Here is a 20054-nt window from a genome sequence, read left to right as displayed (position 1 = left end):
GATGCAAATGGGATCATCTGTCACACACTGCACTGTTGCCAAATTTACTAAAGGCTGACTCACATAGCCAGGATATAAACAAAAATGTTGTCCTTATCATACCTGGCACAGCATACAGCAATTAGTGTGTAAAATGGTGTTATGTGTTTACTTAAGTACCGTCATGTTTTGTTATTTATTTATTTATTTATTTGAGTTAAATCAGTTTTTGTGAATTGTTATAGACCACTTGATAACAGATATCCAGTTTTAGGTGGCCTTTGGTTCATTTCATGCATAGTTGGGTGCTCACCTCACTTACAGTTCCCTATAATATACAATATAGTGCAGTCAGCAATACAGTATAACACACTGTAAAACACTGCGATAGATTAACATTTATTTTTGCAAAAACAATTCCAGTTTGCAAAATCAACACAGAAGATTGTATGCATCACACAAAACAGAGGACAATCAGTATGATAAACTGTCAGTGTCATAATGTCAACTCTGACATAATCAGCCTTGGGCACCATGTGAAATAATGCTCATAATTTTAACTGCTTTGTTATCGTTTTGTCAGTCTGTGTTCATGGATAATTCACAGTCATGCATATCAGTGGACAGCAAGATAAACTGTGTTTGCAGATTTATAGATTCACAGCGATTTATCACTAAATAGCACAGCATGTAATCCTGCATTATTCACATCGCATACAATTGTAAATAGCATAGCATGGATTTACTGCGCTCTCAGCTATCAGCTCCATATTTATGAAATGAATTACTTATATATTTAAATGATGTTGCCTCTGAAATTCATGTGTCTTTATTTGAGCATTTAAAGCTGTTTGAGACAAAGCTCTTTCCTTCGAGCTCCATTAGGGGTAATTCTTTTTCAGATGGGAGGGTTTCTTCAAAGTAACAATAACAGTGAATATTATTTGAATAAGTTCAAATAAAATTGATGCAACTTTAGCTGTCCAACGGTCTAGTTTCCACTTTAAGAGAATCATACAATCCACCAGAAACTGTTCCTTATTTGATACTAAGTAAGCTCATTTAAATTAAGTGTGAACCCAAATTGACAGACGAAATCAGCTCCTTTATGTGTTTCACTTTACTTTGCCTCTAACTAAAGAAAAGCGTAGTTGTTTAAAAAGTGATGTGAAGTTAGAGACCAAAAAAGGAAGCCTTTAACAGATCCCAGTGGTTTTCATTGAGGGGTTTGCCTACATGCCGAATATCGCGGTCCTGCCCACACAACCAAAGGAATTTTTAATAAGGGAAAAAGCAAAGCAGACAGAGACTGGAGGCAATTGATTGACAAGGAGGCAAGTTTGGCAAGTGTGCTGACATTTTTGCTCATGAGGCATGGCATCACCCTCACAAATGACAGACACAATGACAATACAAACACATCTGCATATTTTTATGATAGGCACCTCTGAATTAAAAATGAGTATATGTAGAGGAGGAACAACGTCATGATGGCACATTTCAGGTAAACCATAAGGGAGCAAGGGCATTAGAAAAGCCTTGAATCTATTAACATTACTACAGTGTTTTCACTTAAGGAATTTGATGATCTTGCCAGTTTAATGTCCTTTGGATCTCAGCTTAAACTGCCTTTGATGTGAAGCACCACATTGTGTGAGCTAAAAACACCCCTTAATCCACATCTTATCCGAGTTTTGTATCCATCATGCTTGTTTTCTTCCCTACATTTAGTCATTCTTCTTTTTGAACACTGAGCTGTCATTTCCTGTGGTTGTCATGTTTACACATACAATCCACCCAGTAGGAGGAGGTGACCAGCAGTTAATGAGAGTTTTTGCCTGCATGAATTGTAAATCAGTTTTCCACCTACTACTTTACATGTGAAAGGACCAATAAACAAATTAGGCATTTTTTTAGCCTACTACAGTCTATACTAGACTAATCCATATAACAGAATAGACTAGAATAAAAAACATTCTGTGGCACTGATGCTCAAATAATGACTCTTTTACTTGACAGTGATTAAAATGAATAAGAGAATGCAGAAACCTGTGCAATGTACTGTGTCAGTGTAATGTCACAATTCTAGTTCTACTCATTTGTTAACAAAAAATACTAAAATCCTCTGGTTGCAGCTTATTAAGTGTGCATATTTCCATGTTAATTTAATCTTCTGTGATAGTAAACTACATATCTTTGTGTTTTGGACTGTCAGGACAGAGCAAGACATTTTAGTTTGCACCTTGAGCTTTAGGCAATCGATATTGTTCACCATTTTCTGACATTTTATAGACCAAACAGGTCATTTGTAATGATAATAATTGGCAGTTGCAGCCCTGCTGTAAAGGTGATATCAGTTGCTCTGTGAATACTGTATGTGAGATGTTGGGTTGCTGCTTTTTGCATGGTGTGCAATATAATTGTCATATATTGCAAGAGTGTAGGTGTTCCTGAACACATAAACAAATACATACAAGTTGCCTGCTCAGTGCTTGTCACTTCTGAAGGTGTAACTTTAAAAAAGAGACATGCCTTACCTTATATTCAGAAATTTGATCTGGATGATGCTTCACTTGAGTGCATTTCCTGCCATAAATTATAAATTGTTGATCACATCTTCAGTTCAGTATCCAGCAATGACCCAACTCGTAGCGACAGATAAACACCACCCCATGTAGTACGACCTATCAAAAGGACACAAAAATTCCATTTCAGGAAAGTGAGATGTTGCATTACATTTTCAGCATTTAGCCAACACTCTTATCAAGAGTGACTTACAATGAGTGCATGGGTCGAATATGATTAAACTCCAAGGTCACAAGCATTTCAAGCAACAAAAATGAGAGGATGAGCCAAAGCTACAGCACTCAGGCAATAGATATTAGATATCAGATTATATTTCTGTGCCTCTTGAATGTTCACATATAATTGGAAAGTTCTAAACTGAGAAATAGTAGATTAAAAGGAAGGAATGGGATTTTTAAAAACAGGCAAAATGAGGGACAAGTACAGGAGTACCAGTAGCTTTAAAAATCACTTTCAATTCAGTTATTAGGAACATATTTGAAATGACCTCCATCAGAACAGCAGAACATCACAACTATATTCAACACAGTGAATTGGAGGGGCAACTTGGAAAAATTACCAATTTAATTTTAGTGATTCATTTCATTATAAATCTTTTTATGGGACGCCATTGAAACTTAAGGGTTAAGAAACTGACCACGAACCACAACATCCCCCATTTGAGTTGGGTTAGGCACCAGTGTTGCATTGCTTTCACGATCTCCTTTCCGCTATTTATGATAAAATGCTTTGAATCGGATTTTTGGTCGAAAATGAAATCTTGTATTTAATTTTCCTGCAATGATACAATATGGTATTCATTAGCCATTGTTTCCTGACACCTTTACCTGCTCTGAAAAACTTGAATGTGCAACAATGTTCCTTTGCTTTTTGGAGGAGGCACTCCATCACAATTCTTCCATGCCAAGCATATGTCCAGACGTAACTGTCAAAATACATTATAATATATGAAAATAGAATAAATAAACAAAACTTCATTTTGTGAAATGAGAAAAGGCAGTGATAACATGACTTTACAGCCAGTAAAAATATTGCATCAACTCTGAGAAAGAAGCATGGTAGATGGTTTCCCTACTGTTTCCTTGGTGACAAAGGGCTGATGCTGAGGGAAACTTCCTGGAAAGCACTGTGCAAGGCGAAGCAGACTCAGGGAACTTCAGGTCACCAGAGTGACAGCCAGATGAGAAGGCTGCAGCAGGTTCAGTGAAGCACTTTGGTTCACTGCTTTCAGGAGGGTGAATCCAGTCTCAGACTTAGTTGAGGCTTGTAGTGAACACATACAGCAGGGAGGTGTCCTAGAGTCAGTGCATTCAATGGCAGTCTGCAGATTTAGATGTATGGAGCTCTAGTCTTTCGAAAAGTTTAACTACATGATCAAAATAGGAGATTACAAAAATAATATATTCAAACTGCAAATGGTGTGGCTTGGCTTGTGGCTTGGGCATCTTTGCAGTCTTTTTATTCTTAGTTCAGTCTCTTTCTAGAATTTTGGGTCTGAGCCATATTTTAAAAAAAGGACAACACCCGAAATGCAATTATCACAGCTGATAAGACCAAGAGAAAACAGAAGCAGCAGTCAACAAGCCAATAAGGCAGAAGAAGAGCAACAGCTGCCTGACAAAGAGTTGTAAACATTTTTATAGTGTGTTTTGAAAGAAAACATATCCTTGGCACTCTTTGGAGGGACTCCATTGATTACTAATTTAAGTCTTTGTGTGGAGAGAAAAACTGAAATAAAAAAGGGAGATCATTGTATATCCCTTCTGAAAATGACATGCTTATAAATTGAATATTCACTAATTTCTGTCTCTAATGCCACTTTCATCAATCCATTGGGAACCATTGAGGAAACACAAGTTGCAATATTGATTAACCACATATTATACAGAATAAAATCTGAATAAAATCTGTAAAAACATTTGCATTATCCTAGCAGTTGAACCATACCTAAATTACACACTGGTTAAGATCAAATGAAACAAATGCAACAATATGTGTGATATCTGAATTTTGAAACAAAGTTTAAATATCCATAATATCAATTAATATATTAAAACAATAGTTAAAACATCGTCCAAATGCATAATTTTAAACTTTGTAATGGCATTTCTGACCAAACATTTTAAAGAAAAATTAGAGAAGAGACAGTGACTCAAAAGAATGTGGCCTCCCAAAATTTATAACATAGGAGATAGTTAGCTAGCAGTCTATTTGTATCTGAAAAGAAAAACAAAGTCATTAATTTCCTGTCCAGAGAAAACTGAAGGCTGGGTTTCTCGTTCTGTCCAATGTTTCTGTAACGTCTTTATGCCTTTAGGTCAGAGGTCATTGTGTACATGTATGTGCTGTTGCACCTACACTGTTAGGCCAAAAGGATAATGTTTTTGAAAGGTTTAAAATGGTTGTCTTCTAAGTGATTAATAGTATATTAATGCATATATATAATATGCATATTTGTATACATTTATAATGTATGAAAGACAAAGTGATCCTATAATGTATTACTGTATGTATATTATATTTATCAGGAAGGACCATATTGTCTACCATAGCTGAATGTTTGGTGGATATTTTCTCCCTGAATGGGCTTTAAATAGCTTTCATAAATATGATTATTGAAACACCATCATGATTAAAATGTGTATAATTTGTATGAATAGTAATTACCTTTTCACTTCACTTTTCATTGCACATTCAACAGAGTATTTGAAGACAGCATAATTCAATTTAAGAATTAATACTTTATCACAGTGTCAACAACTGAATGCAGTTTGCTTCAGTGCAGCTTGTTAAAAACAAACAAACGAACAGCAAGTGGCCAAACAGTGATTCATATTTCCAACCCCATACATTTACATTCATCAGTCCAGAGTGGAAAAGGCCAAAACTAATTGCACGTCTAGCAGCCCAGGTGCCATTACCTCTTTTTGTGTTTGATGTGACCAAACAATCAGTTATCGGAAAGTAATTACATGGATTCATTTTTGCTCCTATTGTGAAGCCATTATTGTAGATATACCATTCTGTAGGTGGAAGAAATCAGTGAATAATTCAGTGGTCTATGGGTCAATGGCAGCACTCAACAAAGGTTTTTATGTTTTGGCCCCTTACTGCAGTTGATATAAATGTCTGCAGTGTAATAAAGTAGGAGTTGTCAGCATGGACAGTAAGGACATGTGTTGACATGAGCAAGTCTGTTGTGTTAGCTCTGCCTACCCTCTCTGGCAGACCAACCACTGCTGAGTGATGGAAAACACGTCACTAACTATGCATAGTTTGTGATTTTTCCCGGGAATGTCGCCCCTAACACCCAGTTTATAATACTGCAAATGCAAGAGCTTTCATCAGTGGGCCATAGGCTCAATTGCCATTGTATTACCTCATTCAGGAATAGATAATGACTTAATAGACATTTATTTAAATGGAAATCTGCAAAACTATTACTTTGAGGCCCACTTCTTATTGTTAAAAAAATCCAAAGACCACCTTCCCAAATAAATGACAAAAAAGTCAACAAAATAAATATTCTACTTATCCTCAGTAAGACATTTGGGCTTACTTCTGGAAAATAATGAGATCAAGCCATGGTGGGATGGGTAAGAGGCTGACATGCTTGCTTTCAGACTGTTCTTTGTCTCAGATTTTGCAACAGTCACAATAAAAAACATTGAAAAACCCTGACCATAAATAGATGGTGGTGAGAGGCAACAGAAATTAGCCCATTTTGACAGAGAGGGTTATGGACTGACAGCTAGTCCAGAATGAAGTGAGGTCAACTTCTGTGAGCCAAAGCTTCAGGCTGCTGTCAGCTGATAGTTCCATCAGTTCATTTTCCAACACATTAGACAGAGCCATATCTTCTGAAGCAGGATCCACAAAGAAAGGATCCAAAATCCAAGGTGTCCATGTTGTGGGTCCTCTGCGAAGTCTGATAACTTTCATTAGAACTGAGTTAGATGCTGGGTTATAGCAATGAATATGTTGACATGAGGATAGGCTTGCAAAGTTATACTTAGGCTGCTCTTCCAGAAATGTGTGCACTTTTTTTCCAGTTAAAAATGGTGATTAAGCACACATCCTCTTTAAAGCTACCTGGCTTCACTGTGTTGCAAGAGATGCAAATAATCTGCATCAACCCTTTCACACAGAGTAGTAAAACACTTAGGGCCCGACTTACTAAAGGTCTGCGTGTGTAAAAACGTGTGCAAACTTGACATCACCCGCCAAAAATGTGCAAGCTGCTCACTGAGGTTTGCGTCTTTCAACTGTGTAAGATAATATGCACTGTCCATTTAGTACGTTTGCCTTAATGAATATGTAATGTGGGGTGTTTTAACCCCAGTGTGCAAAATACAGGGAGGAGGAAAAGCAAATGTGTTATTTAGCACACGCATTGTGATTTACCAAACCTGAAGGTAATTTTACTGATGCTAACTGCGTCTATAAATAATACCTTTGAAGGGCAGGTATTAACCGGCTGTGCACTGCGCTCAGATGACTACTGTTACTGTGGAGAGGAGGAGAAGGAGGCACAATGACACCTTTTTCCACCTGTATTAATGATTTTGGAGTGGAATATTTTTGGTTTTACTAGCAGCATTGACTTTGTCACAAATACTCTCCCATATGTGGGTTGTTTCTGGTAATATTTGTTTTTGTTATAATCCAATATATTTGTTAACCTCTTCCACTAGAACCTGATCACATTTCATTTTGTGCTTGCAGCTTTCTGCTCGTCCAAACTCTCCATAAAGACACGCAAAACCTTCATTTACATACTGCTGTCTCCACCCTGTTGCACCTGTCTTCATTTATGCAGTTATTCTTAGTAGATCACCTGCAAAACGCACGCAAACGAAACGCGCAATCTATTGCACCGTGCACGCAATTTAGTACCCACTATTTGGGATCTTAGTAAATCAGACCCTTAGAGTTTAATGCATTTTTCTGAATCAGTTTTCACAGTCATGTTCATAACTCAGTGCAGGTCTGGTGACATCTGCTTTGTTGCTAGACTTTCCCTTTGTAAGAAACAGTATGTCTGGCACCTGCTGTCCTCTCTTGGATGCATTTGACAGCTACCCGTAGCAGGCAAATGCAGTCTCCCATTCACACTGAAGGGAGGGATGCACATGTGTGAATTCTCAATTGTGAACCTACTTGCTGCAGAACCTATTGTCTGTTTTAAGGACTAGTATAGGCTGTAAGACCTATTTAGGTCTGAGGCATATCATTCTGGAGGAGTATTGGAATATATCGCCTAGGATGCGTGAAAAAACCACATCACATTAAAATCAAATCAAAGGAAGGTACCTGTGTAATCCACTGATAGACTGAAAAAGGAAGTGGAACATATGGAAAAGATGGAAGTCATTGCAAAAGTAGACCAACCATCAGAGTAGGTGAATTTCATGATAATGGTGGAAAAATCCAACAGCAGTCTACAGGTCTATTTGGACCCAAAAGAGCTCAATGCTGCTATATGGAGACAACTGTTCCAAATACCTACTTACAAGAGTAAGTACACTGGATGCTAATAAGTACACTGGACACTAGTTGTGGATACAGACAAATACCACTCACAGAGGACTCGTCATATCTAACCACCTTCAACCCGTCAATTTGAAGTTACAGATTCTACTTAAGGATATGAAAGGGGTTGTGACCCACATCAATGATTTACTGATATATGCAAAGGCAAAGTGGCTGCCAAACACAACAGGAAACTTTGTGTGCTGAAGAGAGCCAGAAAAATAAACCAGAGGTTCAACAGAGAGAAGAGCAAAATATGCATCCATGAAGTGAGACACCTGGGTCATATTCTAAGCCAAGACACAATTAAACCTGTCACACAGATGGAGATACCAGATAACAGACCTGCACTGCAAAGATTTGTGGGTATGGTCACATGCCTAACAAAATTCATACCACACCTCTCAACACTCACAGAACCACTGAGAGAACTGCTGCAAAAAAGGTCGTATGGTGCTGGGACATCGAAGAGACTGTTGTAATGGGGCACAAACATCACTAAGATACTATGATGTTCAGGCTGGAGGGGGGTGGGGGTCTTTTTTATAGATAAGGTAAAAACATCTAATTTGCCCAAATTGAGTATTAATAATAATGATAACAACAGTGGGCCTGTTCAAAACATTACTATTTTTTGTTATGTAATAATATAATAATTATCATGACATTTTTTATCAACCTTTATTTTTGAGGAATCTGCCAGGTACTCGGGGCCCTACGTGCTCTGCGTACCCCCTCATTTCGGGAGTGGCGGCACTGTGTCCAGCAGCCAGTGAAACTATCGGTTGATGCATCAGAGCGAGGGGCTGTACTAATGCAGTGGCATTGTGCAGTCAACTATGCCCAAACTGAAAAGGAAATCCTTGCCATTCTACCACTTTATATATGACAAAACAGCAGAGGTTAAAACAGATCACAAGCCACTGATGTGTATATTAAACAAACCAACTGGTAGTGGTAGGGTTAGGGTTAGGGTTAGGGTTCCTCACCAAGGATACAGACACTCCTGAAGCTGCAACACCACCAGCTGTATGTAATACACAAGCCAGGAAAAGAAATGTACACGGCCAACACTTTCCAGGGCATACTTTAAAGTCACAGATGATGACTCAGACCCTGGTGATAAACTCGATGAGGATATTGAGGCTTAAGCACATCTCATGAGTTAACTACTGGTGAGTGAAAACAAAATAGAGACAATAAGCAAAGGAACACAGAGAGACAGCACGCTATCAGCACTGAGAACAAAGGTGAAACAGGGCTGGCCTGAGAGAACGGATGCTCCAGCACAAATCAGGCAATACCGAAACTGTAGAGAAGAGTTGTGTGAAATAGAGAGGATCATGACAAAAGGTGATATGATAATAGCACAACACACACTAAGGAAAGACACGCTGAAGGTGATTCATGCTGGTCACTTTGGCAGTGAAAATGCAAACTCCAGGTTAGAGCTACTATTTCTTCCCAGAAACAAACAACAGAAAGAAACACTCATGTTTTTTTTCTGATTGTGACAGATTACTCCTCTTGATACATAGGCAGCCACTGTGATTTGATTCACAAAGTCTATATTGGCCAGACATGGAATCCTAGATGAGATCAAATCAGACAACCAACCTCAGTACTCACAAGAGTACAAGAAATACACCTAAGAATGGAACTTTAAGCATACAACTATGTCCCCAAGGCATACTCAGTCGAATGGACTTGTGTGTGCACATAGTCAGACCCATATGTGTGGTTACTAGAGTATGGGAACACACCCATAGGGGATTTTGACCTGCTCAGATATTTAAGGTCATTCATGACATGTTGAGAGAGGCATTTATTGCTAACATTACACAAGACAACTGAAGGGGAAATGGAGACACACAAGCAAAGACAGAACATGGAAAGATCAGTGACTATGTAAGAGTGCAGGATCATGGGAAATGGCATCCAACAGTGGTCAAAGACATAACAGATACACCGTGCTCATAATGTACTACTCGGTACTACCTGTAGGCCGCAATGGAGGGTACATACTGAGGAATAAGAGAGTGGTGGCAGTGGGGAACAAAAGAATACAGAAAAGACTCAACATGCATTCACTCAGGGATCAACAGAGGATAAAGCAGCAATAAGTGAAGAGTATGCAACAGCACAAAACAGTGGTGCAGGCAAACAAACTGTGACTACCCTGCATGCACAAGCAGTGGAAGGATAATAAAACATCCAGCTAGATATGAGGATTAATAGAAAAGCATGGGGAAAAAAACAAAAGACACTGTACGCAGCTGGTGTTCAAACTCAACAAGCCCATCTGTTTCTCAGGTTTTATCGAGTCTTTGTCCTTTAAAAAAAATAATACAAGGACAGAAAAAGAAATTGTCAGTGGAAGTTGGCTGTTATGTTAATTGTGTTAATTATTTTATCGGACAAACACCCCAATATATTCTTGTCACCTGTACAGTATTTCCAATAAAGATCTTTTTTGGTTAAGTAATCATCAAAGCAGCATATTGCATTATCTGCCATTGTTCTCACAGGAAACTCTTTGCAAAAGATCCTCAAGAAGATTACTGTCCCTGTAGTATTTTACAAAAACTAACAATAGAGTGGCACTGCTAAGTCCGCCAAGTTGTCCTAAGTATGGGCTTGCCTTCATTATTTCCACAAGTTGACATTCAGTGTCATCGCTCATGTCAACAATTCTTCTGCTAACAGTGTTTGTGTAGACTAGTATTGACTGAATTTTGGCTGCAGCTGCCTCCCGCAGTAACTCTCAGCATATATCCACAGTGCTAGACAAAAAAAACCTCCTCTTGCAAAGGGTTTTTTTTACAAGCTATATGATCAGCAACCATATAGCTAGCCTTCAAAGTTGTTGAAAACTCAGAATGTTTAATCTCAGAATTCTGAATTTAATCTCAGAATTCGGAGAAATTCAACAACAACAAAAGTCAGAACTCACATTTTTCCCCCACCTCATTTGACAGGATTTCACACTCAACAGACTGAGCTTTCAACTCAGCATCACTGCCTGCCATTATGAATCCAAATTTAATGTATTCAAGGTCAAATTTCCTCACCACACGCTTTGGAGCTTTTACTGGTGCAGTGTTGTCTCCCACATCACTTTTACATTCCAAAAAACAGATCCACTTTGTGTCAAGTCATCCAAGGGAACGTTAGCTAGAAAACAGTGGCAACACACGTTTGTCTCTACCTCTACCTTAATCTCTACAGTTAAAAAGTGTTTAAAGGGAAGGATGCTAGGATGCTTACTGTGTGCATTATTTGACTGCACAAAGCACATGTCAGATTCTAGGACACCCTGCTCTGTCTGGTGTGATGATGTGTTCTGTTTTATCAAATATCTGTGTAGTCGGACAGGAGATTAGTCAAGCCTACATCATGTTGGGTAAAGAAATTAATTTTTTGATTGGACTCATTATGATAAAATGTGTTGCTGTATTTCAGTGAGACATTTTCTTTTGTTTCATGTTTCCCTGTTGACTAGAAAAAAAAAGAGCCCAACATTTTAGTACTGTATGAAAACAGGGCCTTGAAAGCACACACATTTTAAAAACCACTCTTATTAAGCAGCAGAACAAACTGCATGCTTTAGTGGTGCGGACTGTAATATCAAACAACAACTGAAACCCAATAAAGTAGTGACGTGAGAATAAACAGTTCAAAGGAAACTGCTGAACAGTAAACATATTATCTCCAATAAAATAGATGCAGTCCCTGTTTACATGCTATTGAACTGCCTGCATGCTACTTTTTAATGATAGTGGCTCAAACAATGTAGGTATTATAACACTTCTGGTATTTTCTTTTCAGCAAAGTAGAACAGAGTTTCTAATCATTTTTGGATTGCTGAAATTTAAGTTTGCACAAAAGAAATTGTGAAAGAAATCACATGATCAGTCTGTCATGATTTAATTACTAATTATTATTTAGGTTTATTCATTGTACTTCTCAATAGCTTTGTTTAGTACCTGGATGTACACAGGAGATGCTAAAGAAATAGAGCCTTATTTTCAGGTTAGTTGTGGTGCTAAAAAAAGAACCCTCAGAATTTTGAATAGAAACTAGTGCTTATTTAATCATGATCACAGTTTTGTGTCAATTTATAATGGTCAGGATAAATGAACTTACTGTTACTCAGTGAGTTAATGCTCAGTGTTGTTACATGCAGACCCAAAGTAGATGTATTTAACCTTAAGCTATGGCAGGCTGACTGAGCACTTTTTTTATTTTTCAGTAAAAACCTTGTCCTCTAACTCGTACAGTTGCACACATTTATCTGGTAGCTGCCCAGCTAAACCACAGTTTTCTTTTTTAATCACTGAGTTCTGAGCACCTCCGCCGAAGCAGTTTGGGCAGAGCAACAGAGGGGATCAAGAGCACCAGAATAGTAGCTCATTCACTTCACCCAATGAGATTTTTTTCCATCCTGTATGAGGCCTGAAAGGCAGTGACCTTCAAAGCACATTCTTGCGTCTCTGATCTTAGGCTCCTGTCGCTCCCTACCACAAATCTGACAAAGATGATGCTAGTGTGAACATTTCTCCACATTCTTACATTGTAAGCTCATTTTCCTCTCCCTCTCTATCCCTCTCTCTCCCTTCCCTCGCTCTCTCTGTCACACAAACACAATCTTCTTCCAAGTTCACTGGCAGGCTGCTGACCAAAATAGAGGTGTTTCCCATTTAATCATCCTCATGGTCCATAAAAACATCATTACTTTATACAAATGAAATAAATACTATGCCCATTTGTAAGTGAAACACAATGAAAACATAACCCAAAACAAATTCTCTCCCACAGGACCACAAGACCAGACTTAATCTGTGAAGCTATCAAGAAGCAAATCCTTGATGAAAGCAAACAGTGACTGAGAATCTACTACATGCATAAAAATGTGCTTTCTATTTTCTCCTTTGAGAAAAAAAAGAAACCAAAAGGGAACATTTTAAATTTTAAATTATTTGATTTCATGATTGTTCCCCAGTTTTACATTATTTTGATGAAATATTGTTCCACTATATTTATCCACTATCCATTTGCGTAGCTTGAGACTTTTTATTTCGATACAGCAAATCGAGTCTTGAACAAAGTGATAATATGGTGTTTGATCATTAGCGTTCAATCAGAGTCACACTGTGCCTGATCACATCCTGTCACACACCATAAGAACCACATAAGCTTTCCTGCTAAAGTGTCTTCTTATCAAACCTACAAAAATGAACACTTATCTTGATGTATACTGCAGCTTGTTGAGAAAGCCACCAAACAAACATTCACTGGGGGAAAATGCACCACTAATGTTGGTTAGCAGGCTAGAAAGCTAATTAGCTGCTCAGCTGCAACACATTAATCACCATGTTAACATACCTGAAAATGTCACTTTAGTTCAGTTAGATGTTGGTTTGGTCATTGCTCTTACCCCTGTTAGCAACACACTGTCTGTCCATGGCTTTTAGTTACAGCTGTTTGTTTACTTTGTCTTTGTGCCATATAGAGTAATACTGTTAGCCTGCCAGCTCATTTCAATCAAACAAACCCCCAGCACAACCCAAAAGCCACCTGAGACAAAAGGGAGCATTTCTGACATATATATATATATATATATTTTTTTTTTTTTTTTCTTCGTCAATCTAATAATACAAAACTATTAACAAAAACATGTTGACATTATTTTTGACTGCAAAGAGGGGTCATGGCAAATGTCATGGCAATCCATCCAATATTTGTATAGATATTCATTCTGGACAAAACATTTCAACCTAATGTTTGTGCTAGTGGAAAAGTCAGGGGGATCATCAAAGTCAGTAGAATGAATCATCTGGGAATCAAGAATGTCTGTACAAAATGTTGTGTCAATCCATTGTGTAGGGGTAACTACAGTATATTTCACATGATAACTGATTCATTTGACCTACTGATGGTATTTGATGAAAAGTCAGAGGCTAAAGACAAATTCTCCTCCATATGTATACTCACTCTATATATTATTAATATTGTCATTATCACGATACTGTACCCTGTCCTACTGTATATACTGTAAAGCACAGCTAGTCCAAAATATGCATTGACATTCAGCTGTTGTTTAAAAGACCGGTTTGAACAAGACAGGTTGTATTTGATTCATAACCTCAGGCAATCCACATGCTATTGTGTAAGCTCCTGCTATCCTGGGACCCCTATCTTGTGTAAAGTGTCACATAAGGAGGCGTGACTCAGCTGTGTTGACTGGAATAAGAGGTTTAAGGGGTCTTTCAATCTGTTTACTTGTGGTTTCATCAAGAGGTTTTCAGGCACACTCTGTTCCCTGCGGTAGGCAATGATGTAGGCATAAGCATTACCTGTTCACAGAATTCAATAGGTTTAAATGATACAGTTATTTCCATCACAGCCTCACTGGGAAATGTGAAAAAGACACTTGGAAATTATTTTGACATGAGTGTGAATGACATAGTATAAAATAGTGTTTGATTTGATCTGATGTATTCTTCCATCTGGCACTAATTCCCACACACAGACTGCTTAATAACCTCAGAGGCATTTTTAAACATTGATTCATTTGCACTCTTCCATTTAGGCAACCTCTAAAACTCAGACAACTTTGCAGCTTTAATGAGAGTACTCTGAGACAAACCGCAAAAAAAGCTGAGAAAGCGTGTCCTAATTTAAATGATCTTTCTCGGACTATCAGGCACACTCAGAGAGATTGTGTCAGGCTCAAAGAAATCAGCCTTTCAAGTTGTTGGAGTAACTTGTGTGATTCAACAGACAATAACAATATCACAGAGAATCATTGGACTGTCATTCTCTGTGTAAAACTAGAACCACTGGTTTTAGAAAGTGTAATGAGTGAATGTTTGAACAGCTTGGAACAGAAGGATCATTAAACTGGAGTTATGGATTTCCAGAAGGTCATGCTGAGGAACAGTCTCAAACAAGAACACTACTCCAACATGGTGATACAGTTTCATCACAGTAACTGTTAAATAGTCAAACTCTGAGACTTTAAACAGGGATTTTAAGGTGGATTCTTCATTTTATTCTTAAGATCTTGATGATGTACAATTTAATTCAAAGTCAAGCCTTTTGAGGAACTACTCTGAGACTTAAACTGTGATCACTTTTGTTAGTCTTTAGTCATTTGTGACCATAATCTTAAGGGCCAAGGAACATGTCACCCAGTGCAACAATGTGGCCAGAGCTGGTTTTAACCTCACAGCTTTGTCCACTACACTGTTGACAGCCCAGATAAGGGTGAAGTGCTCCAGTCTAAATTAGCTCTTGAGTTTCAATATAGGGACTAAAGAGTGCTCAGTGACTTATTCTTAGTCTTGGTCAGAGTTTTATTGCAAGTGTGTTACAAGGCCAATAAGTGTAAATCCACTGAGTATTCATTAGCAACCTCTGAGGTGAACAAAGGAGAGCTGCACCTCTTCACCCTTAAATGTATTGTGTGTTTTTGCTCAAGTGCTACAAAATGAACCATTCATGAAATATCACTGTACAGGGTGTTCTGGGACTGTCGCTCCTGCCAGTTTTCCACCTCTCATCTCTCATTTTATTTCAATAAGGCTAGGGACACACAAGAGGACTATTAGGCTAATTTGTACAAGATTTGCTCATCCTGCAAATTGTAAAAAGACATACTGCAGTTTGATTGGAACCAATGATCTGCAAATATGATCTCAATGTGAGGGTTCACACATCTAATTTTAACCAACCCAAATGACTCTTCCCCGATAATATCAAACGTTTTATACTGTATGTTTAATCCGACATCAGTGTAAATCCTGTGCTCTGTGGGGATCAGAGACTGCTAACAGCCCATGAGAGATCCATTTGCAGTGAAGTGAGGCTCAGCAGGCTGAGTGTGACTGTTTTCCTCTGTTGTTATTTTGATTGGAATTATTGGATCATGAGATTACAGGCTCTGATGTAAGGACATATCAGGAGTCAGCGGGATAATCTCATATCTTCAAGTTTGCAATTTGAGCATATTTACAGCTGAGACACAAATTTATCAGCAAAATGTTCATTGTGTGATGCAATGCATACTTGAGTTTCTTATCATTTGTTGCCAGCCTCAGACTATTTGGTTGTCATGCTGCAGCTGGTCCCAAATCTAACTAGAAAGTGTTGACTGATGCTCTTTATACAAAATTACATAATTAACTAATGATCTGTCTTATCTTTTTTTCATTTTGTTTTGCTGCAGAAATTGAAAAGTATGAGGACGATGAATCGAGAAAAGATGGTGACGTGAAGAAATACCTAGATATCATCAGCAATAAAAATATCAAGCTCTCTGAAAGAGTTCTCATTCCAGTCCAACAGTATCCAAAGGTAAGACACAACAACCATCACCAATCACACTGCACCTCAATTGGTAAAACACCAGAAAATGAATGTAAGTCTATGTAAATACAGCAAAAGTGGTGCTTAAGTAAACCTCTGTGTGTGTGTGTGTGTGTGTGTGTGTGTGTGTGTGTGTGTGTGTGTGTGTGTGTGTGTGTGTGTGTGTGTGTGTGTGTGTGTGTGTGTGTGTGTGTGTGTGTGTGTGTGTGTGAGAGAGAGTCAGCAGGGGGGGGGGGGGGGCATTGTTTCATTAACTTTAGCTGTCAGACGGTGAATGGGGCTTCTTAGTCTGGACTTGCTTCACCTGCTCCACCCTTTGCACAAATCCCACTGAGCTTCACGCATGCTGATAGAAAGTCATTGGGCAGTGTCTGTTTATTTTGATTTAGTCATCAAAAACAAAGTTTCTAGTACATTACAGCACTCAAGGGTACAGTACTGAACAATGACCATAAATCGTTGTATGACACAGTCCTCGCTATTCTGAGTTATGCAATGTCAGTACTGACAAAGTTTGAAATGTGGCTTAATGAGGCAACAACACAGAGCTGCTTGTGGTGAACCAGAAGGCTTTATTGCCACTGTAATCATGAAAACTGCTCCTCTGACTTTGCATCCACATGTTTATGCAACAGGTAGCTAACAATGTAGCAATAGAAAGTGTAGAGTATAGACTATAAAGACTATATCTGCTCTTCATACATTTTATATACTATCTATAAGCTAATGCAGATCAATTCCAATACCAGATCACCGGTGCATACATTTAGTGGGTAGTTAACATTTTGTAAGTATTTTCACTCCTATGCTTTTCTTTTAACAACTGTCATCTTATCATGACACCCATGGTACTCTAGGTGCTAAAACAAAAATGCTTTCCATGGGTTAAGTATTTCTCTGTAACCTAACGCGCCAGATGGTTTGTTACAGAGAATCATCTGAGAAGTCATGTCAAAGGTTTTGGTGTGACAGTCAAAGCTTCCCATCATGTAAAACCTGCAGTCCCCTTTCATCTTTAAAACAACATTATCAAATTCATGTTTATTTCACTGTCCGTTTGCAACACTGCCATCATCAGTGGCCCCCTCTCCAAAGAACTCAAATGTTCAACCATTGCTCCACATAGCCTCCACACTTTTCTGACACTCCTTCAAGCACTCCTTTAAAATGAACCACTTTTGGTCACTTAGTCTCTTCCTGTCGCTGCTGGTGTAAGTGCTCAGTAAACCGAGTTAATGATAGATCCTCAACAAAACACTGTCACTGTCTATTTTTCAGTCTTTGCCCTGCATACCCTCTAGTCAAGTCTTGTACCAACATCATGTTTCATGATCTCAAAGTTGTTCCACATTTATTTACTTACTTTGTCTGTGTTATTAGAAAATGACTAGAGCTCAGGAGCCCAGGCAATGTACTTTGGTCCAGTGAGCCCCAAAGGACACTCCATAGAAATCAATTTGCTGTTTCCTTCTCAGGATCAGTGTTGAGAAAGAAACTTAGCTGTGTTCAGGAACTCCTCAGTCTATTAAATGGATTTCAAATCTATAAAACATTGTCAATATCACTAGAGTCTTAACAAACAACCTACAATGACTCAGGGACACCTTTTTTCCATTTCCATTCCATTTTCATTTTAATGTACTGAACTTAAATTTGCAGTGCATACACTGTTTTTAAAGGGAGAATAAAGACAACGAAGAAGAGCCAGTACTACTGAGTACAGTTTTAGTATTGTGTACAGAGGTAGATAAATTAGATGTAAAATTTATTGTGAAACAGCATCATGATCATAAACAATTAAAATCACAGCTAAAACACAGAGCCTCAGAATCCTGGTTCTGAATAATGAACATAATAGTGCCAGCACTGCAACATAAGCAAAGCAGTGCAGCCCAGAGGGACGGAGCGGGTGTCCAACAACAGCCTTTGTGACCTAATTGCACAGTCAGCACCCCACAGGACTGCAGTGTCACTATCTTAAACATCTTGGTAACACTGCACTTTCAGTTAATGGTAGTTAGCCAAATGAAGCAACTCTTTAATTAGAAGTACAAACATCGAAGGATGAGGAAAAAACCAAAGGTAATGCAGAGTTGATAAAGATGAAATTAAAGATGAGAAAGATTATTCACACAACATATATCACTAGTTTTCAGATGGGAACAGTTGCACAACAAATTAGAGATGATAGTAATTTTTAGTAATCAGTTTTCCTGTAAGCTTCTGTAAAAAGAAATACACTTGTTTTGGGCCTTCAACAGACCTAAACAATGACATACAACAAATCAATACTGGCCTTACTGCTATGAAAAATATCATTGCATATGTGGCTCCACAGGTATTAATTTCTGTCTCTTTTCTCTGATCAATATATTTGACTTAATGACATCTGGGCCTACTGAGAAGGACAAACTCACCAATTTTCTTTTATTTCATAGTGGAACCTCATGTTTTGTCACAGCTGTCACAGCTTTTTGTCACAGCTGTTTTCTCATGTCTAGTATTCAATAACGTCCTATCTTTCTTTCAATCACTGGTGGCAGAGCAAAGTCTGAAACATTATTAATCTGTTCTTTCACATTCCAGCAGGCTAACAGTGCTCATTCGTGCTTACAGCTGCCATCATGCTGGAAAGTGATTAAATGCAAAGTAATTAAATTATTACTTGGGAGAATTCTTCTGGGCGGTTTCAGATTTGACGAAGTGACGCATGGAAGATTAATGTCATCTAACAGGGAAATAACCAGTGCTGATGAAATCATTCTATATAGAGCACTGACAGACACACACTGTAGGCCATTTTCATTTACAGACATTTTGACATGTTAAAGCAGGAGAGGCACAGGTGCAATTAATAACATTTTTAATTTATTTAAGTAATGCCTCATCAGTATAGTGCATGATGGTTCATCAGTATGGTTTCTTCAGACACTGAGAATGTGTCTGTGACCAATAATATTTCTGTTTTTGGCAGATCCAGTGGATTAAAATACCTGACAAATAAGGTCTCTTCATCACACTGAAAAAAAAATTAAATATAGCTGTAAAACTGTTCTTTAATTAGCAACATTGCAAACAATGGCCCCATGCTACAGCTGTAACAATTAGTCAATTAGCCAACTTCAGAGATTAATCAGCAACTATTTGGGTAATCAATTATTAATTCAATAATGTCAAACATTCCCAAGTTCAAAAAGGTCTTGGTTTTGGAAAATATATTGGACAAAACCAGGCATTTGAGCTCTGGAAAATTATGACTATTGTTTTAGTATTTTCTTATATTGCAATTACTAAATAATTAATCAATTAACTAAGAACATAATTGATCTATTAATAAAACATTTTTGCCCGCAGCAATACCTTAACACCGCTGTTAAAGGGATACATGTATGGCATTATCTCTGACTAGAAAAATGACTGTATACTATAGTATATGACAGACTATATTGATATATCGACCACCCCAAACTAGGAAAAGGGGACAGGTGCAATTAATAACATTAATCATCATTGAATCCCACTTCATTAGTATAGTGGATGATGGTTCACCAGTATGGTTTCTTTGGACACTTGACCCAATCTGTAAA

General features: G+C 38.0%; 1 protein-coding gene across 1 annotated transcript in view; it reads left to right on the top strand.

The window, feature by feature from the left end:
* Nucleotides 1-20054, top strand: part of khdrbs2 (KH domain containing, RNA binding, signal transduction associated 2) — a 61339-nt gene that overhangs the window by 1642 nt on the left and 39643 nt on the right. Inside the window, exon 2 of the mRNA XM_053333131.1 lies at nucleotides 16328-16455. Within this exon, the coding sequence (XP_053189106.1) occupies nucleotides 16328-16455 (128 nt within the window). The remainder of the gene's footprint in view (nucleotides 1-16327; nucleotides 16456-20054) is intronic.

Source organism: Scomber japonicus, chromosome 14 (genome assembly GCF_027409825.1).
Source record: "Scomber japonicus isolate fScoJap1 chromosome 14, fScoJap1.pri, whole genome shotgun sequence".
Taxonomy (NCBI): Eukaryota; Metazoa; Chordata; class Actinopteri; order Scombriformes; family Scombridae; genus Scomber; species Scomber japonicus.
The sequence above is the reverse complement of the archived record's forward strand: the minus strand, read 5'-3'. Positions and strand labels throughout refer to the sequence as shown.